The sequence below is a fragment of the Labeo rohita genome, chromosome 8 (genome assembly GCF_022985175.1).
Source record: "Labeo rohita strain BAU-BD-2019 chromosome 8, IGBB_LRoh.1.0, whole genome shotgun sequence".
Taxonomy (NCBI): domain Eukaryota; kingdom Metazoa; phylum Chordata; class Actinopteri; order Cypriniformes; family Cyprinidae; genus Labeo; species Labeo rohita.
Genome location: NC_066876.1, coordinates 2,389,610 through 2,417,246, shown reverse-complemented (window position 1 = coordinate 2,417,246; position 27,637 = coordinate 2,389,610). Strand labels below are relative to the sequence as shown.

At 35.8% G+C, this 27,637-nt stretch overlaps 1 protein-coding gene across 3 annotated transcripts in view; it reads left to right on the top strand.

Annotated features, from left to right (window-relative positions):
• Positions 1-27,300, top strand: part of LOC127169216 (cytosolic sulfotransferase 3) — a 28,450-nt gene extending 1,150 nt beyond the window's left edge. Inside the window, exons 1-8 of one of the 3 annotated variants that reach the window (XM_051116434.1) lie at positions 10,908-11,121; positions 11,739-11,874; positions 13,079-13,207; positions 20,724-20,824; positions 22,660-22,786; positions 22,964-23,061; positions 23,154-23,328; positions 23,424-27,300. In XM_051116434.1, the coding sequence (XP_050972391.1) occupies positions 11,098-11,121; positions 11,739-11,874; positions 13,079-13,207; positions 20,724-20,824; positions 22,660-22,786; positions 22,964-23,061; positions 23,154-23,328; positions 23,424-23,536 (903 nt within the window). In that variant the 5' untranslated portion in view covers positions 10,908-11,097 and the 3' untranslated portion in view covers positions 23,537-27,300. Of the gene's footprint in view, positions 1-143; positions 273-2,616; positions 2,718-7,154; positions 7,282-8,130; positions 8,229-8,319; positions 8,495-8,581; positions 8,920-10,907; positions 11,122-11,738; positions 11,875-13,078; positions 13,208-20,723; positions 20,825-22,659; positions 22,787-22,963; positions 23,062-23,153; positions 23,329-23,423 lie in introns of those variants that run through there. The other 2 variants (XM_051116432.1, XM_051116433.1) reach the window with 2 other exon arrangements.
• The last annotated feature ends 337 nt before the right edge of the window (positions 27,301-27,637 follow it).

Below are 27,637 nucleotides of genomic sequence, written 5' to 3'. Positions count from 1 at the left end.
TGTCACAGTTTTATATTTTTGTAACAAATAAATTGCCTAAAATTTAAACATGTATTGTAATGCAGAGACCATGAAGAACCACCTTACAGTGTTTATTTTTCTTTTCACATTTTTTTGACAGTTATGTTTCTAACACTGTCTAGGTACAACCTGGGTCTCTTATATACTTGACCTTCTGTACTTTGGTAACGATGCTCCAGAGCGCCAGACTTCCCAGCCCATCTATATGAGAGTGCCATTCTTGGAGGCCTGTATTCAAGGGGTACCATCAGGTCAGTTCACTAAAAAAAGTCTCAGCCTCAGGCATCACACAAGCAGGCAGTCCACAGTGCATGCAACTGTCTGATCTATATTACACACAACACTGGAAAACACTTTCTTTGTCTAGTTAGATCTAATCTGATTAGCTGGTTTTACACAACTTCTGAAAATAAGGGCACGCAAATGTTTTTTATTACCCCGCCTGGAAATGCCATGGTATCTGTGACTGAACGATTGACATTTCAGTCAAGCAGCTCTGCCTTTTAAATACACCCAGAATTAGATGCAGTAAGGATCAGAACTCATGAAATCCTGTCATAGTCGAGACTCATCAGAAGTAAATTTTTCCAGTCTATCCTACTAATAAAAGCTTGAATTGGGCAGAAAACATCTTGGTTAAATATGTAATCTTAGATCCGTGGAGTAAGATGAGACACTACTTCAGAGCTGTGCTGTGGGGAATACTTCAGGGTGTGACAGTGTCTGAAGCAGGGTCGCGGGGGGCATGCATGGGCCACAGGGTGCAACCACTTGACGATCCTCCCTCAAGAAGAGAACCAAATGACAGCAATGCTTTTATATTGTGAAGTGGTCTGCACCAGCACATGCAAAGACACATAACAGATCGTGTATGTCGTCACTTGTTAATAGGGGTGTAACGATACATGTATTCATACCGAACCGTCATGGTACGGGCATCTCAGTTCAGTGCATGAGGCCTTACAACGAATACAGGCAATTCACCCTCAATCCAGAAGGGGGCACCCGCAGTAATGCAACTCTATGAACAGTGAGAACAGTGAATGGCAGGAGTTGCGCACTCAAAAACAAAGCCCACTAGACAGTGACTGACTGACTGTGCTGATTCTGAATGCATCTCTCCCTGACATAGGAGTATAAGGTTACTTTAAAGGTTACTTTAAACTCAGCTGTTTGCGAAATGGAGCTTTGTGCTCCTACCTCTCTCATATTCCATAATATTTCCATATTTGCAATGCATCCAAATGCTGAACTATTATTTATTATGTAAATGATAGACTTTGTACTTCAGTCGCGTTCTAACGGTGACACAGTGAGGCAGACGCGCTGATGTTTGGTTCACTGTATTTTATTTTGATAAAGTACCAACTGCGCTGTCAAGTTAGCAATGCTAGAAGCCTAGAACTGATATGTTTTGTGTTTGTGTTGAAATTACTTCAACTTTCCTCATACCAGCAAAATCAACTCAAAACAAAAAATAAACAGAATGTCACTTTCTGCCATTTGAGTTTCCTTTTTGTCACAAAACTGAACTGAAACTGAGCAAATTTAGGCTACGTTACATGTGGCACAGTTTTTTTCCCCTTGTCTATCAGTTAACTAAATTAAATATGTCAAGTATTTATTCCTTGTATGAATATACACTACCGTTCAAAAGTTTGGGGTCAGTACATTTTTATTGTTTATTTTTTTTTATTTTTTTTTTTTTTAAAGAAATTAATACTTTTATTCACCAAGGATGTATTAAGTTAATAATTAAAAGTTTATTAAAAGTTATTAATAAATAATTTACATTGTTATAAAATATTTATATTTTGAATAAACACTGTACTTTTTAAACTTGTTATTCATGAAAGAATCCTGAAAAAAAAAATTACAGGTTCCAAAAAATATTTGGCAGCACAACTGTTGATATTATCCAACACTGATCATTCTAATAATAAATCCACATATTAGAATGATTTCTGAAGGATCATGTGACACTTAAGACTGGAGTAACAGCTGATAAAAATTCAGCTTTTCATCACAGGAATAAATTCTTATTAAACATTATTTTATATTGTAAAAACATTTTGCAATATTACTTTTTTTTTTTTTTTTTTTTTTTATCAAATAAATGCAGCCTTGATGAGCATAAGAGACTACTTTAAAGACTATTACAAGTCTTACTGACCCCAAACTTTTGAACGGTAGTGTATGTACTGCAGATTTTATAGCCTAAATATGACATTAATTTGATATAATATTTAGTATTTTCACATGAAGGTGGAAAAATTGTAATTTGTACTACTGTCTGTTTAAAATAAATGGAAAGAAATCTAGCATAGTAGATTTGTTTTTTTTCTGTTGCACCGAAATCGTTTCGAAACGTGACCCTCGAACCGAGGTACGTACTGAACCGTGACATCTGTGTACCGTTACACCCCTACTCATTAATACAAAGTGAGGGCATGGTGATGCACTAAACTGTATAATCTGAAGATTGAAACTGATGATTATATGAAGATTACAATTTTTATCTGTATGTTCTGGCTTAAATGCAATGACAAATAGGACGTTCATTTTTACAAACACATCTAATGTTTTCACTTACAGGGACGGAACTGGCTGATAATCTGCCTACATCTCCTCGCCTCATTAAAACTCATTTACCTGTTCAGCTTGTGCCCAAGTCCTTCTGGGAGCAGAACTCAAGAGTAAAGTATATGAGGGTTAATTTCATTTAGTGATGTGGTAGGTGACGACATGTCATGAATCTGCCACAGCTTAGAAATAGCAGTCTATATTGATCATCCTATTATGAAATTTAAAATAATATTTTTAATTTGTGCTTCAGAGATTCATGTTTAACAGAAAATGTTCTGTTACATTGCAGATTTATTTTCTTTGCTTAGAAAAAAAAAGTTGGAAATACCTTTGCAGCAATATGTTACCAAACATCCAAACACTGATGAATATGTAAGATGGATATGTAAATATATGCTGTGCCTGCACACTTTCCTCTCAATAACAAAATAAGCACAAAGATAATGATGTGGATATGTTTGCACCAGCTCTGTAATTTACTAGCATCCTAACAGATTCGGTAATTGTTCTGATGGTTTGATTATAAAGTATATTTGAGACTATAGATTATGTAGATCTAGCTATGTGAGATTATAGTTTGAATGAATCCCTTTTCTTTACATGACACAATGACATTACACTACAGAATAGTTCTTTCCATTTCTTTCTTGACTCCATCCATTGCATTTCAAGCAGATGCCATAGGGACTTGTTTTCCTTGATTTTTAATTTTCTCAATTCTTTTTAAAGGTTAAATAAGGACTATGCATTTGTTGGAATGCATAACAACATTTAAGGGTTATGAAACACTAAACTACATTTTCTTAGATTCTAACAAGGACAATGAAAGACAATGTTAGTATCTATTATTTTGACTGTGAAGGAAAACTGAATAATTTGGCATTTTTCTTGCACTATTTTCTAGAGTTGGGGTACTCGGACTCGTACTCGGACTCGAGTCCGGTCTCGAGTACAATTTTTAGGCGACTCGGACTTGTCACGGACTCGGATGCATTTTTACTCGGACTTGACTCGGACTCAAGCCTTTCGGACTCGGAAAATATCCCGAGTCCGTCCGAGTCCAGAGACAGTTGACGGAATGTCACTGACTCGATTCATTATCACGAAAGTCTTGTCCAGTAGGCTACTTGAAAGCCGACGGGTTTATGTGCGCACTAGAGATGCGCGGATGAGCTCAGTCTTCACCCGAATCCGCAGCTTCAAATAAATTATACGCCCGCCACCCACCCGCACCTGTATTTTTCTCTGATTTAGATAACACCACCCAACCCGCACCCGATCGTCCTTTACGATTATTCTAATTGTTAGTTTTGCATGATGATATGATGAATGGATGGTTCATTTTTAACAGCAGATTGATTCAGCTGATCTGCACATCGCTGCACACTTACATAAGATTAATCGTTCGTGCTTTTAAGCCGAAGCCACGCTAAAAAGAATAACGTTAACTGACATCTGGACGTGACTCTCCGCAATCTACTGGATCCTTGGACAAAAGATTACAGGGGTTCACCCAGTTTAAGAAATTTCAGATCTTAAAAATCTATTTCTTTTCATTTTTAAGGTATTGTTTTCGTACTGATTCAAATTAGTAATCAATAATAATTGTTAATTTTACTACTCGGCAAATCTGGTGCTGGCGCGGACGGAGCGGGCGCGGGCGCGTGTCAGGCGCAATCATCGAACATATTTCAAAGGAAGCCGGCGCCACATTCCCTACCGTCTTTATGTGTTTTGAGCGAATATTTGCATTTATTCACATACGATTGAATTAGAAATGGTGGCCTGTCATGATACACACTACTGAATGATGCGCATCAAAGGGGATTTAGAAGTGGGTATACGCAAAGCCGACGGATTAAAAAATGGGTATCCGCAGGTACTGCACTACACCACTAAATATTACCCTACTCAATAGCATTAACACAGGCGTAACTCCCTTCAAACTTGATCTGGAATGTCTTTTTTTCTGTCACAACTTCTCGAACAGGTGAACACACAGACACACACACAAATATAAAATCGTTTGCCTGAAAAAAGTATTTAGAACAGGTTCATATTTTAGAAAATGTAGTTAATATTTGCCTCACTATTGATTCATCTCATCCACCCGCGACCCACCGGCAAATAATCAGAATGCATTTTTTTATTACCCGACTCACCCGACCCGCCATCCGCCCATCACTAGTGCGCGCACACTCAAAGCGCGATCCCAGAACGCGCCTCTCAGTCAGTGTGCGAATACAGAGTTCTCTTTCGCTTCTAATAGGGTCTGCACTGAAAAAAATGATTCTGACCCCTTGTAAATGTTACATGTTTTTATCTGGTTAATTTCACTGATTTTAATGTGTTATTTAATCCTACTTATTTTTTATTATTAATTTTCAAATTCACTGCCCTTGTTTAAAACAAGTTAATTTCATTCAATTAAAAGTAATTAGAAAAAAATAAGTTTCATTTAATTTCCATATACACTCAAAAAATATTTCAGCCCTAAACTTAATTCAATTACATACATCAGTTCCATGCATTTAGATTACATAGTTTTAATTTAAACAAATCAATTAAACTTAATGTAATTCAAATACATCAGTCTTACGTAAATGAAACAGGTAAAGTTTATGTAACATTTCCCAGTGTTAAACAAACCCTGCTCAGTGTTCATGTGTTTCCACACTACAGAGTGTTCAAGTAGCATTGACACAGTGTTGGAGTTAAGGAGATCATTATGTCATGATTGACCAATAATGATCAACACCTGCTGTTTACAAGCAGAATCACAGAAGGAAAGAGAAACACAAGAATCAGACACAGCCAAAGATAAAATGAAATTAATATAATAAATTTAATATACATTAAATCTCTGATTAAACAACTCCACAAACATTACAGTTTGGCTTGATTTCTGTCATATATCTACAAATATTATTTCAGAACATCTAAACAGAGGTTTAGATGTTTTATATATATATATATATATATATTTTTATGTTTCAATTGACCTCACCATCATGGCGATCAGGGTTTACTTTAGTTGGACTCTTGATTTTTTATTTTTTTTTTGGCTGCTATAATTATGTGTATGAAGCACATCTATTACAGCAAAATAACAAAGCCAAAAAGAAGTCTGATTAGGTGTTTTTGGTTAATTTTTGTTTGTGGGGAAATCACTAACATCCAGTGGCCTGATGCACTGATCTCATGCAGTGGTTAGTCTATTATTTTCATAATATTTACAACAAGTGTATGAACTATTATGGATGTTTATCTTATACACTAAACCTTGAAATCTACGGTGTCCCTTTGACACACACAGACATCAAGAATCAGCATTTGAATCTCAACAATGGTGACATTCAACAGCTGCATGCTGGGTAACAGCAGATTATAAAACTCACCCATGACTCCCAGCATGCAGCTGTTGAATATCACCATTGTTGAGATTCATATGCTGATTCTTGATGTCTGTGTGTGTCTAAGTAATGCTGGAGATCTTAAAGTAGTAATAGTAAGAGTTCATACAACTATTGTGAATATCATGAAACTAAGAGGTAAACCATAGAACGATATCAGCAAATCAGACCACTGGATGATGATTACACCATCAATAATAATTAACCAAGAACATTTAATAAGGCCCTCCCCTTGTTTTTTTTTTTTTTTTTGGCGCTATAACAAATGTGCTCTGTAAACACAATTACAGCAACCAAAGAACAAAAAAATTATATTAAGAAAGTGAAGGCTCAAGAGCCCAACTAAAGTAAACCCTGTTCGCCATGATGGTGAGGTCAAATGAAACTGAAAAACTTTTTTAATAAAACATCTAAACCTCTGTTTAGATGTTCTCAAATAATATTTGTGGATATATGACAGAAATCAAGTCAAACTGTAATGTTGTTTGTGGAAAAGAGATTAATAAACTCAATGTATAAAATATAAGTACAACCAATTTATAAAATATAAGTAAACTCAACTTATAAAATATAAATTCTCTCAACTTAAAAAATATATCTGGACTTAGATAAATTTATTTCGTGCAACCCCTTGACGTAATAAAATTAAGTAAATTCAACATAACATTTTTTTCAGTGTGTTATTGCTACACACATGCTCGTATTGGAGACTATTCATGTAAATGAAGTCGGTTTTGTCTTAAGTAAACCTTAAGCAGCAGCCGACCACGTCAAACAATGATCAAACAACAAAAGAAAAAGAGAAAATCACTCACTGTTCTTCACTGAATCACTTATTAACTGTAATAAGAATTATCTTTAATGTATACAGTGAAGATTTTGCAGTGTTTTATTTTTTATTTATTACTTCATGAAATGTCTGTAGTCTATTTCTGTACTAGCCTTTATATAGACCTACATTAAAAAAAAAAAAAACTTACAACCCCCCCGCCTTAAGGTTTCTTAAGTGGATCCTTAGATTCCCTGTCGTAGAAACTTTGACGTTGCGTCATGTTGTTATACCGAATAATTGTTATTAGCATTAATGAATTTAATGAAAATCTTGTTTCTTGTCTTTTTCCCCCACTCATTCAGGTTGTGTATGTAGCTCGAAATGCAAAAGACAATGCAGTTTCCTATTTTCATTTTGATCGAATGAACATGGGGGAACCTGAACCTGGAAACTGGAACACTTACTTGCAGAAATTTATGGAAGGAAAGAGTAAGTAAAATATTTTGTGAGGTAAAATAATGAAATTATATCATATTTTTCAATAACAATGTGGATATGACTAAAGCAACTTTTCCACCATCAAACCAAACCAATCAAAGCAGATTAAAGGAACGGTTGTAGTTGCTTTTCTACGCCTTCAAATAACTCATTAAAACATAGGTATATTACTAATGTAACTACTGTAAATTAAATGTTACTAATGTAAATGAAAGGCTTTTGTAGCTAGACTGGGAACTTCTAGCTTTTGTGTTTGTCTTCACAGAAGACAAGATATAAAACATAAGCTCTTGTCTTGCCTTGTCTTTGCTTTCTGTTTTGCATCATGGGTTTTATAATTTCTACACACTGGTGAAGCAAAACAAAAAAGAAAATCTTGAGTCATTGTTAAGAATAATAATAAAAAAAAAAAAAAATCCTAAAAATGATCAATCATAATAGTGTACTTACTCCAATCACAGTTTCACAGCTGTATTATCTCCAAAGGAACATATTTATTGAGAACATTTTTATTCTAATTTCACAGCACTACAGTGAAAAAATAAACTTCAATTTCATGTCGAGCTGAAATGGATATTTTTCCACTGTGGTGCTGCAAAATCAGTATAAAAATGTTTTCAGTCAACATGACAATGTGTTTAGCAAGTTGTTGGAAAAATTGCTTGAACCATTTTAATGTCAGAATATGTTGTTTACATAAACACACAATCTACATGTGCATTGGTAGAGTAAAAAGATTTGATTGCTCTTTTTTTGTGCAACACTTACATTTAAATCAAGAAAATTGTCACCGAATTTGTCACTGAAGAATTTGTTTTAACATCCAAAATTTCCCAATAGAAGTGTTTGGTCCTTGGTTCGACCATGTCAATGGATGGTGGGAGAAAAAACAGACATATTCCAACTTACTGTACATGTTTTATGAGGATTTGGCTGAGGTAAGGTCAGTATATAAAATGAGATTTTTGGCAAACATATTAGCATAAAATCAGTAAGGTTTGGTGGATGCTGTCTGTATGTCTTCCTCAGGACACAGGACGCGAGGTGGAACGTTTGTGCTCCTTCTTGGGTTTGTCCACTTCAGTTGAAGAGAGGGAGAAAATAACAAAAGGAGTTCAGTTTGACGCCATGAAACAGAACAAGATGACCAACTATTCCACAGTCCCAGTCATGGACTTCAAGATCTCACCCTTCATGCGGAAAGGTTAATAAACCACTAAGTGCAAGTACTTTAGACCTTCTGGATTCTATCATTTCACTTGCTTTTATCTTTTTGTTTCCGTTTCAAAAGGTAAAGTTGGAGACTGGAAAAATCACTTCACTGTGGCACAGAATGAACAGTTCGATGAGGTCTACAAACAGAAGATGAAGAACACCACTGTCAAGTTCCGCACTGAGATTTAATACTGCACCAGAACAGAAGCCTAATTATGGCTTCTCTGCTTTGACTTACAGAATATATTATAAATATTTTTTTAAATATCATCTTCCTTTATCCCAGTGTTATACTGTATGCAGAGACAATAACAATTATTCAACTAATGCTGTCACATTGGAGTGGGATTATCTGTTCCCCCAGCAGGTAGAAGTGTTTGGGGGAAATTCTTTGGAAATAGGCTGCAAATTTAACGTTTAATTTGTTTTACTGGTTCAAATAAAGAAATGCTTTAAACCATATTTTGTCTTAAGGTTCATTTATATAAACTGACCAGTCACAAATGCCAAAGACATCAGTGCTTTTCGGATAGTGAAGGTGAAACTGCTCCAGAAGCCACTAGGGCTGTAGTTGAGAAAGTGAAAGATTCTGGATAGTATTAACATGTATGATGAGATTTTTATTTTATTTTATTTTATTAGGGGCCAAGCACTGAAGGTGCAATGGCACTGATTGTATCCGTTAGCATTCTTTTTTCTTCTTCTTCTTCTTCTTCCGCTATGGAAGCCCATAGAACCACTTGTGGGAAAGTTGTGAAATTTGGCACACTGATAGAGGACAGTCTCAACATTAACCATAGCAAATTTGGAGTCTCTAACTCAAACTCTCTAGCACCGCCACTTGTCCAAATTTTCACTCATGTTTATGCTAATAACTTTTGAATCAAACAGAAATTCTTTTTTCTTCTGATTCAAGTCGAATGAATACCAAATACAAATGCAAAAATTGTAAGGTTTAGTTTTTTTGCGATTTTTAATTGTTTGAAAAACCTACTTTTTCGAACTCGCCCTAGACGGTTTGTCTGATTTTCACCAAAATTGGCTCAAATCATCATCAGACCATGCTGACAAAAAGTTATTGATTTCATGTCGATATACAGTAGGACACCGTTTTCGTTTAGCGCATCAACGAATTGATGCAGCTGGAAAGATGCCAAACTGCATGTTGTAACTCTGCAAAGCTTTTACATATTGATGGCAAATGTTTTATGTGCCATTGTCACCTCACACTGACCACGCAACATCAATTTGGTAACAGCGCCACCTATTGGTCAAGAGTACTAAACCATTCATTAACCATTAACTATGAAATTTCCAAAAATGCTAATAACTTTTCATTGCATTAGCCTGTTGTAATGAAACTGGTCTCAAATATTCCTTGGGTCATGCCGACAACATAGATACCAATTATGCCATTGTGGCCTGAACTTCCTGTCCGCCATTTTGATTTATATTGAAAACCTACTTTTTCAAACTCCTCCTTGACAGTTGGTCCAATTTTCACCAAAATCAATTCAGATCATCTTCAGACTGTGCTGACAAAATGTTATAGATTTTGTGTCGATAGACATTAATGTTTTTGTATAGTGATGCAACATGAGGCACGATGCCAGACTACGTTTGAGGCTGTATCTCTGCAAAGCTTTGACATATTGACACCAAACTTTGTATAAGCAATTGTCTTTTTACACTGACCATACCACATCGATTTGATAATAGCGCCACCTATTGGTCAAAAGGGAAAACCCATTAAATCATATTACTAGTGGTTGTTTTTATGATTTTTCACCAATTTCACCAATCACTAGACTTCAGTGAAAACCTGGAAATAGTAAGGAATTGTAACATTCATTCAATAATTAATTGAAGTAAAATCTTTTAAACAAACATTAATTATTAAACAATACAACGTTGTTGCTGTTGTTGGTGGTGGTGGTGTTTCTCATCTTTTTAAAAATCTAATTGAAAATTGAATACTTTCCTAGATGTGTCAGCTCCAAAATACTTTATCACCACATATGTATAAATAATTTCTACCATGAACAGCTTAAAGCCCAATGAACAGGTCTACTGGAAATAATAAAGTGATGGTGAAATACATTCCTTAAATGTTTTTACGGGTGTTTCAGGAAAGAAAAAAGTAATCTGGAAGTAATCTGGGACCACTAAGGAAAGGGGCCTATTCATTTTCTCCAAGTCTCCCAAAAAAAAAAAAAAAAAAAAAAAAAACACTGCTCCTTTGAGATATACACTCACTTCCTGTGAGAACCAAAAGCCAGTGCTTGGGGGCCCTGGGAAGTGTCCTTTGTATTACATTTACTGCCTGAACTTACATAACCTGTTGTTTGAGGTTGAGTGCAAAGTACAAAGAAAGTAAGAGAAAGAGAGTGAGAGAGACAGAGAGAGAGAGAGAGGGATGGGCCAGGAAAAGGGAGGACGGATAAGATACGTTGTGATTTGTAGAATCAGCATATAAGAACTGCATGGAATATAGTTTAACAAAGAAGAGCTACAAGAAACTGGAAAAAGCAAAAGAGAAGAGCGAAAGGGGAAAGGAAAGATTAAGAAAACAGCTGTCAAGGAATCGTCATTATGGAAAACCCTGACTTCTCGTCAGTGAGTAGAATACATTAAATATTTAAGTGTTTTAAAGAAAACCACATTAATAAATCAAAAGCAGTTTTTTTTTTTTTACTTTTGGGTGTGACAAATTGGGAAAAGACATAGCAAGTTATAACTGAGATAACAGCATGCTAAAAAAAATGACTGTATGTATGGTGCAGGTCACCACTCTCAGTGTAGTTTGCCATGTTGAAATGACATTACCTGCTGTGTTTCGCAAGCTAAAACACTGGTACGGCACTATCCAAAGCATTTCAAAGAAACATCAAATAGCACATTAAATGAAACATGACATTTTAAACTTGAAAGACACAGAAAGTATTTTCTTGTACAAAGTATTAGAAATATTCTTTGTTTTATTTACAACTTTGAAAAAGCATTTTTACAGTGTACCTGTAAAAGACTCCAAAACCTCAAATCTGAAACAAAAAGAGTCCTATTCCTAAAAGGGATGACAATGAAAAGCCTAATGGTTTTCTCAGTACTTACTGCATAGTGTATTGTATTGTTTTATTTATTGTTGTTGTTGTGATTAGCATTTGTAGTCTTGCTTGATAATTATTCAGTGAAGTGAAACCTCAATAATAAACTGACACTTTTCACTGCCACAGATTAAACAAAGTAGGCCTGAACTGATTGATTTTGAGGGTATTTCTATGATCAACTACTTCACTGACAACTGGGAAAAGGTGAAAAACTTTCAAGCAAGACCTGATGACATTCTAATCGCCACTTACCCCAAAGCAGGTGAGAGCACTTGATGGTGTCTGGACTGGCAAGTTTTTGAATGCTGAATAGGCATTGGTTAATATTTTCATCTGATATCAGAAAGCTTTTAGTGGCACCAGGGTGTGTGAGCCATCCTGTCAAATGTGTAACAGAGAGGGAGTTGAATTAGCTGGCACAATTATGTTCTGTTTTATGGACTTTTACCTGGTTTTCCTCTCTTTTGTTCCCCTTGTACCTTCTTATTTTTTTCAAAGGACAATGATTTTGTTCTATCTTAGCACCCTTTTTCTTTTCTCTTTATATTCTACCGTTAGCAATGATTTTGGATTAATTTATTGTGTCCTTTCATTCTAACGCCGATGACACACAACTGTATTTGCCTTTTAACTCAAACTCTTCCAGTGTCTTGGGGTGTTTGTGGTTACTATAGGGATGTTTTAATCAAAAATAGAGGTGATTAATCTGGGTACATTGAGCTCTTTTAGGAACCATCAAATAAAAAAATCTGGGTGTGATCTGTGACAGTGCTTTAAAATGTAACTCAAGTAAGTGAAGTTGTCAAAGCTAATTTTTAATCTATTTTATTCCTTGTTTTTAAAATCCTTGCATGGAGCAGCCCTTCTATACACTGCTGATCTTATTCATGTTCAACAGTCAGAGATCATTACTAATGCACAAATTCTCCTACATGTTCCTCAATCCAAATTAAAGGGATATTTCACCCAAAAATGAAAATGCTGTCATTAATTACTCAACCTCATGTCATTCCAAACCCCTAGACCTTTGTTCATCTTCAGAATACAAATTAAGATATTTGATGAAATTCAAGAGTTTTTTGACTCTCCATAGATAGGGTCCTTCCATGTTCAAGGCCCAGAACAGTACCAAGAACATCGACAAAATAGTCCATGTGAAATCAGTGGTTCAACCGTAATTTTATGAAGCTACGAGAATACTTTTTTGTGCAAAAAACACGTAGCTTCATAAAATTACGGTTGACCACTGATGTCACATGGACTATTTTATTGATGTTCTTGGTACCTTTCTGTTGGAGTTGGAGTACGTTATTCATGTGCTTTTAGGTTGTTGATTATCATCCTGTGTATAGGTCTATATTGCTGTTAGTTTGAGACCTGCACTTGTTCTAAAATTTAGAACTACACAGGTCCATTACCTAAGATTTAGGCAGTAATGCCTACAGTCTACTCTTCATTCATTCTAGGTACCACCTGGGTGTCATATATTTTGGACCTTCTGTATTTTGGTAACACTGATCCAGAGCGCCAGACTTCCCAGCCCATCTATATGAGAGTGCCCTTCCTGGAGTCATGTTTTAAAGTGATGCCACCAGGTAAGAGACCATAGTAAAATAAGTGTTCACTGAATTTCTTTTCGTTCTTTTTTTTCCCCACTGTCCACAAATAATAGGGCATCTACACATATCTATGGTTGTACCTGCATGAATGGTCATGTGACATGCGTTTTCAGTTGTGTGTAGGAGATTGTTTCTGAAATGCAGTGAAAACGCTAGTGTAGACAAGGATCATTTTCATTTTAAAATGCAGTTTTAAACGAAAATGCACTAGTTTAAGCAGGGCCTTATACCAGGGGGCCACTGAATGCTTTAATCTGATTGGCTGACGAACGTTCTAAGGTGTGCAGTTATTTTCAGGTAAATGTGTATTGAACGTAGTTCCAGGCAGCTCTTGACCACATTACCTGTCCATATCACTTCACTAAATACAGTAAACAAAAGGATAAAAATCACAGATTATTTCCATATTTTGCCATTAAAAAAACAACAGCTATCCCTATATTTGTCATTTGAGCAAAAGAGTATATGTGTGGGTACAAGAATTGATAACTGTGGCACTCCACAGGAAATATGTGCAGGCAGACTGAGAAGACTTAATCACCCAATCTAACAGTGAACCTTCTGTTGTTAGATATGGAAAGACTGTTCCCTGCATGCTCACACAGCAATCCAATCCATCTCAAAAAATTTGAATATCGTGAAAAAGTTCATTTTTTGTTTGTAACTTATTTCAAAAACTGAAACTTTCATATATTCTAGATTCATTACATGTTACTGTTTCAGAAGTGGCTTGGTAGCCCTTTTCCTGAAGACATCTGAGCGTGGTGATTTTTTATTGTGCTAACTCCGGCTTCAGCGGGGCACAACCTAACGTGGGGTTAGTTGTAACACGCATGGCTTAAATATTTCCACACACGCTGGCGTTACCAAATTAACGGCGTTTACTAGTTGCTATAGCAACACTATACAGAGAAAAAAATGGGCCAAAATTAAAAAGCCTTTTGAAGATATCGCTGAATTTTTATTTTATCATAGTAAAAGTAAATTTCTGGGGGTGCTAGCGAGCAATGGTTCAATAGGATGCACTCTTTGGCAGCTCCTGCAAAAATCAAAGATAAACTGACATTTTGAAGGACTATATCTGCATAAAAAGTTTCATTAAAGCTCTAGTTAGCTTAAGTTTTTCACATTCTTATTGGTGACAAGATGAAAGCGAGTTCGAAGCAACAAACCTTGAGAGGAAAAAAGCAGTGCGAAATAGGCCCTACGCCTCTGAGCTCTCCTGACAACGCTGGGCGACCAGACGAGGTTTCGTAATGATCGACAGACGTTACTATTTTGGAGGCCATTAACGCGTTACATTCCGATCTACGAGCTACCAAAGTAGAAATATGTCAGACGTTCAACACTCGGATCAAAGAAATGGCCTCTACTGTTAGAAGGGAAATATCTGCTCTTAAATCGGAAACCCAGGCAGCTATTCAGGCCCTGCAAACTACGACAGAGCAACATGGCTCTACCCCCACCGATCTAGAGCAGTCGGCCACACATTCTTCGGATGCTGTATCCAAGCTTCAATCAGAGGTGAAACGCCTAAGCTCAGAAGTGAACATACTGAGAGATAAGTGCATGGATTTGGAGGGACAATCTAGAAGACAAAACATGCGGATTGTCAGACTAAAAGAAGGGACCGAGTGGGGCAAGGAGATGAATACATTTGTTTCTGAACTTCTGAAAGAGGCGCTTTCCATGGATGAATACCCGCTTGTAGATCGTGCTCACAGGGCTCTGCGTACACACCCGAATGACACCGACCCGCCGCGTTCTCTCGTAATGTGACTACACTATTTTTGAGACGTGAGAGTGATCCTAAGGAAAGCTGCAGAACGAAGGGACCTTGTCTACACTGGCCAAAAGATCCGTATATTTCCGGATTTTACTCCTGAAGTTGCAAAGCCCAGAGCAGCGTTCAACAGAGCAAGAGAATTATTCCGTGACAAGCCAGGGGTGCGGTATGGAACACTATTCCCAGCAAAGTTGAGAGTAACTTTCAATGGCACAGAGTCTGTTTTCACTGACGCGAGAAAAGCCGAAGAGTTCGCCGAGCTACATTTTGGCGCTGGCCGAAAGGATGCTGAAAGTAGTGGTTGATATTAACAATAGCGCTCTGGGGGGGGACAGTGGTTCAATGTCCAGGTTTAAGGACTGTTTTTTTTTCATTTAAAGGTACGTGCTTCTTCACAGAGATGACCTTCTAGGTTGTTTATAAGTCTATGGTGGCTGTTCACACCATTGTTTTTTGTTCTGTCACTGATATTCAGGACATTTGTAATAAGTTTAGGTCTTCAAAATGTCAATTTTGGATTTCAGAACATTTGTTATTTGTGGGGCTGTTCTAGGCTTCTACTATTAGAAGTGTTTAATAAGGGAAGTAGTGATTGTTTATTTTTGTTGATGGTTTTATTTGTTTTGTCTTTCCCTGTTACTTCCTTAGCGAGGTCACGCCTTACTTTGAAGGGTTCTCAGTATAGGCAAGACATTGGGTATGTTAAGGGGTAGGCAATTTTGGTACATTTCTATTCAATCTGTATCTATTCACTTCACACAATGGTATATACAGTAGCTGGGTATGAACCTGCGTTATGCAGAATAATATGATGCAATTAGAGAAGGGGAGACAATTTACTGTGGTTACTTGGAATGTTAAAGGACTGAACCAACCAGTTAAAAGGAGTAAGGTGCTGCCACATTTAAAATCATTATCAAGTGACATCATTTTTTTCAAGAAACGCACCTAAATAAAAATGAATATGTTAAGCTAAAGTGTAGGTGGATTGGTCAAATGTACCATGCTACATGCGCAGTTAGGTCAAGAGGAGTGGCCATTCTCTTTAGAAAAGGAACACCATTTATTCATAAGTCAACTATTGCAGATAAGGAGGGCAGGTATTTAATACTAGCTGGAGAATTGTACTCCCTACCCATAACTTTGATAAAAATGTATGGACCTAATACGGACTCGCCCTCATTTTATAAACATGTTTTCGCAAAAATCCCTGATATTTTGCACACTAATTTACTTGTTGGGGGTGATCTGAATTTAGTTTTGGATCCATACTTAGACCGTTCGTCTCCTCGCAGAGCTCCTCCTTCAAACTCCAGTATCTTTCTGAAGGAATTTTGTAACAACTCTAATCTGTTTGATATTAGGAGGATTTTTAATCCACAGGACAGAGCATACTCTTTTCATTCTAATGTTCATAATGTATATACATGTATAGATTACTTCTTAGTAGATGCTAAATTGATGCCCCTCACCAGTAAAGTCGTGTGATCTCAGATCATGCTCCTCTCTCATTTTCTTTAAACTTTTCTAGCATGCCTCATTGTGATAGGATATGGAGACTTGATCCACAGCTCCTAAAGCAACCAAAATTTTGTGATTTTATAAGAGAACAAATCTCCTTTTTCTTTGAGATGAATGATCGCCCTGAAACTTCCCCCTCAATACTTTGGGAAACTATGAAAGCTTATATCAGGGGTTGTATTATTTCTTTCCAGGCTGCAAGCAAGATAAGGAAAAGGGTTAAATTGGTAGAGCTGGAACAGCAAATAAATCGTTTAGATAAAGAAAATGCTACAAATCCATCCATAGAGACTTATAAGAAAATACCTTCTTTAAGATTTAAACATAATCAGATACTTTCAGATCATATCGTCAGACAATTCCTATACACACAGCAAAAAATTTTTTAAAATTGGTGACAAACCCCAAAAGTTGCTGGCAAGACAAATTAGAAAAATAGAAAGTCAGAAAATGATGACATTTTAACACACATAATGAAATCAGATTTATCAGATTTAAACAATTCTATGAAGAGTTATACTTTTCTAGGTTTCTAAATGATGATCAAGTTGTCAAAAACTTCTTAGATAGTTGTGACCTTCCCACTTTAGCCCAGAAAGATCGTAATGCCCTCAATTCTGAGCTCTCGGTTTCAGAAATATTAGATACCATCAAGAAAATGAAATGTCACAAAGCGCCTGGGCCAGACGGCTATCCCAACGAGTTTTATAAAGAATTTGGCGATCTCCTCTCACCTTATCTATTCAAAGTGTATACTCAAGCATATGAGGTTGGCAGGTTACCTCCTACTTTAAATGAAGCCATCATAACAGTCTTACCTAAGAAAGGGAAAGACCCAGTAGAAGTAAGTAGCTATAGGCCAATATCACTTTTGCCATGTGACCAAAAAATCCTGGCCAAGGCTTTATCTGTAAGACTTAGTTCTGTAATTGACAAACTTATTCATCAGACCGGATTTATTCCCAAAAGACACTCATCTTCGAATCTCAGACGTCTTTTTAATATAATCTATTCTCAAAACGTACACACAGACGATCTGGTCATTGTTTCTCTTGATGCAGAGAAAGCTTTCGACCAATTAGAATGGCCTTATCTTTTCGCAGCCCTAAGAAAATTTGAAACTGGCGATAATTTTGAAAAGTGGATGCGAATTCTCTATCATAAGTCACGCGCAAGGATTCTTACTAACAGAATTCTTTCTCCTCCATTCAGCCTACACAGAGGTTCTAGACAGGGCTGCTCACTATCGCCTTTACTCTTTGCCCTGGCCCTTGAGCCTCCTGCACAGTCTATTCGCTCTAACCCTAACATACATGGATATAGCACAAAGAATGCAGTAAGCATAATATCATTATATGCTGATGATATCCTGTTATATGTCACCAAACCTCAGTCTACTATTTCTACAATCTTAGAAATGGTCTGTCATTACGGTACATTTTCAGGTGAATTAATGCCGATAAAGGTCAGAGACATTTCTGTTCTCCAAACCTTCCCATTTAAAATGACACAATATAAATTTACATATTTAGGAACTGAGGTCACAAAAGATTTTCAGTCATTATATAAAGCCAAGTTCCCCCCTCTAGTGACCCCTCTATGGGCCTTCCAGATTTTGCCCTTTACTGTTATGCTTGTGCTCTTCATACTATCATAATGTGGCTAGATCACACTGTAGCACACTCAATTTGGATCCAAATGGAAAAGAGGCATGTAACCCGTATGATATTGGTGCAATCATACTGTCTCCAATAAAGATAGACAAGTCAATATATAACCATAACTGTATGATCCATAGTACAATTCGTATTTGGAAGCAGATCAAATCAAAATTTGAAATAAAGCCATTGTCTTTCCTTTTACCAATCAGTGGGAACCCTTCATGTATCCCTTCTACCATGGATTCTGCTTTTACACAGTGGAAGGAGTTAGGTGCTCAGACTATTGGAAACCTTTTCATAAGTGGTACATTTGCCTCCTTTAGACAGTTGCAGGATCAATACGGTTTGCATGCAAGTAACTTTTTTTAGATATTTGCAGATTAGGGATTACGTAAGAAAGCACACACCCTGTCTGAATGAGGTTATTCCTGCTAGGTTGGATGATCTCTTGGGGCTTGGAGGTGGGGTCAGTCATTTGATATCTCTGTTGTACAACTCATTGTTATCAAAGAGCTTGCCTACTACAGAGAATTTAAAATTGCAGTGAGAGCAAGAACTGGGGGAGGAGATATGTTCAGAATTCTGGACTGAGGCATTAGAGAATATCCATACATGCTCTGTCAACTCTAGGCATTGCCTTATTCAATTTAAGATTATCCATCAACTCCATTATACTAAAACAAAAATACATAGAGTTTTTCCAGATGTCTCCCCATTTTGCGACAAATGTCAGACTGATTTAGCCACTCCCTTGCATAGTTATGTTCTTTGTTCTAAATTAATCTCATTCTGGACTGAAGTATTTAAAACTCTGTCAGATATTTTACATATTGTATTAGTGCCCGACCCACTTCTTGTGATATTTGGAAGTTCTGATAAAATTATGTCACTTAAAAAATCTCAACAACAGTTGCTGTCCTGTGGACTTACTGTAGCAAAGAAACTTATCCTAAGGTTTTGGAAAACAACAGAAACCCCATCAGCTAAACTATGGTTGGAAGAAACGATTAAGGTACTACATTTGGAAAAAAATTGATTCCTGATGGCAAATAAATTTGACAATTTTTATAAGATCTGGTGTCCTCTTCTCATATATCTTGATAATGCAGGCTGAGTAATCACACGGTGTTGACCGCTCCATTAGTGTGGCATGATTTTAAGTCCCTAGGGTGGAGAGGGAGGTAAAGGGTTATATAACTAAAACCATGGTATGTAACAATAACTACTGCACTGTTTCACTGAATACCTTAATAAAAAAGATTTAAACGCAAAAGTAAATTTCTGGCTGAAGTAAGTTTTTCATCTCAATTTTTAGTATTCATCCAAAATGAAACAAATCTGCTATTATTTTAATCTCCAATCTGTCATTTAGAAGACACAAACCACTTTTATATTCCAATCTCACTGATAGGGAGCGTTGTAACACTGCGTTACAATCTGCCCCGCTATATCAAACCATGCTATTCTATGACATTAGCAATGTAATTTTCGCTATTTACTTTTATGGATTTTAAAATAGCTGTGTTTCGCGATTATATCCGTCCCACGCATGACAGCGATGTGTTCATTGTAAACCTCAAAAATTAGACATTTTTTTTATTCTTAAAAAACGCCATTATTTTATTTGAAAAATTTAATCATTTTATTTTATTGACAAAATATTTTAATTTGTTGTGTATATATTTTTAATTTGATCAGACAACATTTTAAGCTGTCATATGGTCATGTTACAACATGCCCCTCACATGTTACAATGTTCCCCACATATGGGGCATGTTGTCACTTTTCACTTCCTTTCTTTTTGAGGTAAATAACAAAAAACGTACACACTGTAATTATGAAACAAAGCTACATATTTAATAACGTGGATAAAAAATTGTACTCTGAACCCCACGTGGATTTACACAAACTGAGAGATTCAAAAAGTGTTAGGCTGTGCTATATCAACAGCTTTGATTAGGTCTAAAATACTAGGTCCACAGAGTAATAGAGTCGGTCACTCTAATGCAGTAGTGCCAAACATCAGTCCTGGAGAGACACAGTCTTGCAGTTTTTCGCTCCAACCCTATCAAACACACCTGAAGAAGCTAATCAAGGTCTAAGGGTTACTAGAAAGCTACAGGCAGGTGAGTTTTTATCAAGGCTGGAGCAAACTCTGCAGGACTATGGCTCTCCAGGACCGATGGTCGCCACACCTGCTAGACTGTATTATTAAATACCTATTGTAAAACAGACTCTGTGCTATGCTTAGACTGACTGGAAAGTTAAAAAATTCTGATTAGAGCTAAGAATAGATTGAAGCTGAAAAAATTAAGGAAAAGTAATTACACAGCTGCAGGTTCTCAGTCTAGACAAATCTACAGACAAATCTACCTAAACACATAAAATGTTCTAATATGTCACTGTTCCATGTATGCATTCAAATACCTCCTATTTCTGAGTGGCATCAAATCATGTCTTAGCTGAACCACAATGAAACTAGGACCATTTTAAATTTAGAACCACATTTATTTTTGACTTTCAGGGACAGAACTGGCTGATAATCTGCCCACATCTCCTCGCCTCATCAAAACTCATTTACCTGTTCAGTTTGTGCCCAAGTCCTTCTGGGAGCAGAACTCAAGGGTAAAGTACATGGGCCTTATTTAATTTACTGATGTGGTAGGTGACGACATTTAGTGATGTGGTAGGTAATCTTCAATTAATCACAGAATGATAATGTTGTAAAACTGATTTCATATAATCATCCTTCTATTTGTATTACACTCAAAAAAATGATTCTTTAAACCTACTTAATTCAATTATGGACAGTGGTTCCACACAACCAAATTGTTTTTGATGAACATGAATGGAATATTTTGAATCTATGCAAACTCTTTGTGTTGTGACAACACAGCTGAATGAGGAAGAATTTATGTGAAATAATAGTTTCCAACCAACTCAATTTATTCACTTCCTTGTAACTTAAACTGATTCAGTTCAGTGAACATGTTTTGGTTTATTAAAAACTGGCCAAATGTGTTTCACTTTATCAACATAAGGAGGTTTGTTTCAGACAACTCATTTAAATTATGGACAATTTATGCATTTAGATAACCATAACCAGCCCTGTGAAACTTCAGCAGTCAAAAGAAAAAACTACAATGTAATAGTAAAGAATTATTTTAGGTTCATGTAAAGCATATGTAAACACCATATGAATCTCAACAATGGTGAGAATCAGCAAAATGCTTTATGCTGCAATGCATGCTGGGTAACAACATAGTAAAAACTCCCATCATGCACTGCAGTATGAATAATTGTTGTCACCACTGTTGAGGATCATATGGTAAGTGTTCATGTCTAAAATCCTGAACAAATGCACCTCTTTTTTTCAAAATTGAAGCTTTATGGTGGTGATTGTTTAATAGGACCTTTTTTCAGCAATATGCCCATCAACAAACCAAAGAGAAAGATCAATTCATAATGTTCGCACAAATGAGCTATAAGCACAAAGTGTAAAATAATCTGTTGCTTTAAACATTTGATTCAGCAATACACAAATGTTTGTTGTGAAACAAAATTATTGCAAGTTATTAAAAGGGTCAAGAGACAAACTAAAGCAAACCTTGACCACAATTATGGTGGCATTATGTTTCTTTTTTTACAATTAAGCCAGTCTGCTTAGTAATGAGTGAAGCTGGTGATGCTGTTTGTGGAGTTGTTTAATCAGATTTTGAGAGATTTAATGTCTTTTATTTCAGTTGATTTAATCTGAGGCTGAAATCAGTTGTAATTCTTGTGTTTCTCTTTTATTCAGTGATTCTGCTTGTTAACAGCAGGTGTAGTAAATCACTTACAGAAATTAAAGACTTTGACTTGACACAAAGAAAACTTTAGATTTTCTTATCTGACTGGTACTTCTAGCTCTGACGCCATGATACACCTCCTTCACACCATCTTCATCAAATGCGTTGGAAACGTCATATCCGTTTTTTTGAACGGCGAAATTAAACCATTTATGTTAGTTTAACGATTGATAATTAAGTAAAATGGAAACTTAAACAGTTTAAATTAATAGAGCACAATATGATAGTGTTTTGGCGGGAAAAGAAACATACTTGTGTTGTTTTAACAATAAATACCTGGGTAAAACGTACAGTGGCACAAAACCATTTTTTTGAGTGTACTTTTTGTTCTATCCTCATTTCATCATGTTTTTATTTTGTGTTTTAAAGAGTTATGTTTGATAGAAAGTGCCTTACTGTATTGCAATTTTATTTAAGTGAAATGTTTAGCAGTTGTGGTAAATTGCAAATTAAAATGGTTTGTTAAAAATTGCATTACACAGATACATTATTTCTTACATTTTAGGTGTGGTTTTAAGTCAAAAGTACCATGGTTTTTCTCATCCTGATATTCTGTTTCATGTTATAATTGTTGTTTTTTTGTTTGTTCGTTTGTTTTTTTACTCATTTTAGGTTGTGTATGTAGCTCGAAATGGAAAAGACAACGCAGTTTCCTATTTTCATTTTGATCGAATGAACATGGTACAGCCTGAACCAGGAGACTGGAACACTTTCTTACATAAATTTATGGATGGAAAGAGTAAGTAAAATAATTGTTAAAGCCTTATAATAATAATAAAAATAACATTTTTTTTTTTTTATTCTGGCCAGTTGCATTGTAAAACGTTTTAGAGAACCATTTTAATATGAGGGAAAAATTAAATATAATAAATTTGCCACCAACTAATATGATTTAACAGCAGACATTTCTTCCTAGATGTGTTTGGTCCTTGGTATGACCATGTTAATGGATGGTGGGAGAAAAAACAGACATATTCTAATTTACTATACCTGTTCTATGAAGATCTGGTTGAAGTAAGTTCAGTTCATAAAGTAACATTTTAACTGAGAGTAAAATCAGAGTGTTTAATGTGTCAAAAGTATAGATTTTACCATGACTTTTTCAGGACACAGGACGTGAGGTGGAACGTTTGTGCTCCTTCTTGGGTTTGTCCACTTCAGTTGAAGAAAGGGAGAAAATAACAAAAGGGGTTCAGTTTGACTCCATGAAACAGAACAAGATGACCAACTATTCCACTATCCCAGTCATGGACTTCAAGATCTCACCCTTCATGCGGAAAGGTTGATAAACTACCTAATCATCTAACGTAGTTCTTCTAAAATCTGTTCTTTCACTTGCTTTTATTTTATTTTTATTTTTTTTTTCTTTCTAAAAGGTAAAGTTGGAGACTGGAAAAATCACTTCACTGTGGCACAAAATGAACAGTTTGATGAGGTCTACAAACAGAAGATGAAGAACACCACTGTCAAGTTCCGCACTGAGATTTAATACTTGAGTTCTGGATCTCTAAAAATGTGTCTGACTGAAGTCTAAATGCAGTTAATTTAGAGATATTTGACTTATAATTAAATATACAGTAACTAAGCCATTCATAGGTTGACTCATGTGAAAAATTGTAAAGCTTTTAAAACTAACCAGTGACATGACTTTTTAAAAAGTGCCTTTGTATACAAAAACACTGTGATGAAACCACATCTGGTTCAAAATAATGCTTTTAACAATCATTTTATTTAAAAGGGTATATTTTGGTTTATATTTACAATGTTATGTTGATATACTGATGGTTTATGAACATATAAAATGACTAAAGATTATACTTGTAGAGAGATTATATATACTTCCTGTGCATGAGGGTACTATATATATATATATACATATATATATACACACATATATATGTGACCCTGGACCACAAAACCAGTCATAAGGGTCAATTTTTCGAAATTGAGATTTATACATTATCTAAAGGTTCAATAAATAAGCCTTCCATTGATGTATGATTGTTATGAAAGGACAATATTTGGCCGAGATACAGTTATTTGAACAACTGGAATCTGAGGGTGCAAAAAAATCTAAATAATGAGAAAATTGCCTTTAAAGCTGTTCAAATTAAGTTCTTAATAATGCATATTACTAATCAAAAATTAAGTTCTGATATATTTACAGTAGGAATTTTACAAAATATCTTCATGGAACATGATTTTTACTTAATTTCCTAATGACTTTTGGCATAAAAGAAAAATCAATAATTTGGACCTATACAATGTATTTTTGGCTATTGCTACACATATACCCCAGTGACTTAAGACTGGTTTTGTGGTCCAGGGTCACATATATATATATATATGAGGGGGGAGTCGGGGGTGGGCAAAGTAAGTATACATATGAATATCACTTTCAAAAATGTCCAATACAAATGTTACTGCAGCTTATCAACAGCAGGTGTCACAGTTGCTAGGTGACAGGTGCAGTCCTTTATTGGCTAGAGTGTCCTAAAATTAACCATTTTTGGATCAACCATCAAGGATATCCACATCCTTTCAAGGATGCAACAGCTGAACTGGGGAACAGTTACGGAAACTATTGAAAACATACTTATGGAAACCAAAGAAACAAAGGAAACAAAGAAAAGCATACAAGAACTAAAAACACTGATACCACAAAATGAAATCAATATAAAAGTAGAGAGTGTGACAGGTACATTCACTTAATGTCAAATTACCATATTGCTGGATTCCAAAATACAGTAACCCCTGGTTTCACAGACACAGCTTAACCCTAGTCCTAGACTAAAATGTAAGTCTGAGCTGTTTCAACTAAAAAAAAGTAATGCAACTTATTATATTTGATTACTTTTTGATTACTTTTCTAAATTTCTAATATTTTCAACTGTTAATCATTTTGAAACAATTACACCAGGCAGAGTTAACCTTACAGTAGCACTTAACAACTTTATCACTTGAATTAAGATTATAATAAGTATGGGATAATATACATCTTTATTTTGTGATGACAACTGGCTGGATGTACATTATCCCACTTATTACACAGCTGCTTGCCACAAGAGTAAATAATTAGACACTAAGCACTGATCTGAGTTGAAATATTTGAACGCAAAGCTTCCACCAAGAAAAACTATCGATCGACTTAAGTTGCCCGGATGAGTGTGTGTTATTAGCTTTTACCGGTTGTTATCAGGGAATAACACACCTTGTAATGTCACGACTGACCAATCAGAATCAAGCATTCCACAGAGCTGTGTAATAATTCAATTTAAGCACAGCCACCACAAATTCAGACTTAACACCTCTGATTTACTTTGAGATCATTCTGATGTTAAATACAGATCTAAAATCATAACAAGAAATAGTCTAACAGTTTTGAAATCAAATGTTTGCATAGTTATGACAGGAAATACTGGCATCTAACAATGCCTTGAAAAAAACAATCCTAAAAAAGTATATGCATAAACCAAATAGGAAATAAAACAGTTATTGAATAAGCATGTGTCCTATTCTGTGTCCTAAACTCTTGAAACATTGGTGTCTCATTTTAGAGCAGTCAGTGCAATTTATGAAAGAAGTTAATTAAATCTGTGTGTGGGTGTGTGTGAAACAAATTAGATGCAACCCCTTTTGTAATCATTTTTGTAATTAAATTACGTAATTCCACTACATGTAACTAGTTACTCCCCAACACTGATGCCCAGTGCATCCCATTTTAACAAAAAACTATTAACTTCACATTTTTTTCGTTTATGCAACACCAAAAAAGTAATGTGATTGGCTGTTGTCACTATGATGGGCCCATCAGCATCCAATCATCCAGTCAATGTCCTGTGTGAATGCATCGTAAGTTCGGACAATGGTGAGCTTGAACGGACAAATACACACAAAATTCGAACAAAATACCCTTGTAAACACAGTCGGTTATGTCTCAAGCCTAGTTCAGACTACACGACTTTAAACGTCGGCAGATCGCAGTGCTGTTCACACTTTGTGACACTACGTAAATGACCTGCAACAGGGAGTCACAAACACGAGCTGACATACAGGTCAAAAGTTTAATTTAACTTATTTTGTCTTCTGGGAAACATGTAAGTATCTTCTGTAGCTTCTGAAGGGCAGTACTAAATAAAAAAAATATGATATTTAGGCAAAATAAGAAAAATGTATACATTTCCATTCTGTTCAAAAGTATTTTACCCCCCGGCTCTTAATGCATTGTTTTTCCTTCTGGAGCATCAGTGAGCGTTGGAACCTTTCATAATGGACGTCAGGAGGAAATTAGCACTGCAAACTGTTTGCGTGATGATCTGTTCTAAAAAAATGTCTCCATTTCTTGTGTCCACACTTTTCTTTAAGCCATGTTTCTGTTGTTGTTTTTCTTTCAGTGACCTTAACCCATACCTTGCTCTTTTATTGGCTGTAGCTTGCCGCGACACCTGACATCACGGGTTGTCAAATTGGCCAACAGGTCCAGATATTTAGCATGCTAGATATTTGTTTGGCATCTGTGATGTTTCAGCAATGGATCGGTTTTCCCCCGATCACAGCTTGAACTGTCAGCGAGCTCAGTGACTTGCAAATCTGTCTTAAATCAGCCTTAAAATCCTGTAGCGTAAACTTGTCATTAAGTAAATGTAAACCGTAAAACAAAAAATAAAAGTTGTCAGAGTTGCTGCCTCTAGTGTTCATTTCAACTGTTCATTTGATAGGTTTTTGAGTTTTGCAGAAATGTCAGTAGAGGCATGTATTTTCAATAAACCTGGGTAAAATGTGTCAGTGATTGGCTACATTGCTCAATGCTGCTAAAACATGTTGTAAATAGAAACCTTTGATGCTCCACAGAGTGCAAACATAAATACACACTGGAGCCAGGTCTGTTTCAGCAGTGTTGTATTTTTACAGCATTCTAGGTTAGCGCCACCTATTGTAAAGGTGTGAATTAGCCAAAGGTGATCAATCATTCTGTGTTTGGTCTGAAAGCACCATTTGTCAGTGATTCGCTTCACTTTATCACGTCACACTCGGTGTGAAAGGGCCTGTGAAAATCAGCAGTGTTGAATTTAGTACCTGGAGGACCACTGTCCTGCAGAGTTTAGCCTCAGCCCTAATTAAAGATACTGAACCAGATAACTTCCAAGTAGGTGTTTTAGAGCCAAATGGAGCTACACTGTGACAACACTAAGTATGACTGGGATATGAATTGACATTTGAGTTATAATACATAAATAAATAATGAAGAAACTGTCAGGTCTTTGCCTCCTCATTTCAGAACACCATGTCTCTGTTACATACATAAGCTGTTATACTTGTAATGACAAGGGAATTTATAACAATGATACTAGTCCCCGAATTTAATCTATCAAATGGCTTGGGTATGCAGAGCATTCACAGCTAATACAGTATATGAACTGATTACCCAGATAAATCTATAGATGTGTGTGTGTGTGTGTGTGTGTGTGTGTGTTCTGGTATGTTTATGAGGACACAAATGTGTATAATGACATGGGTACTAAACTAAACTAAACTATTGTATGAGGAGCCCCACAAGCCCTGAGAAGTGTCTTTTGTAATACTTTTTTAT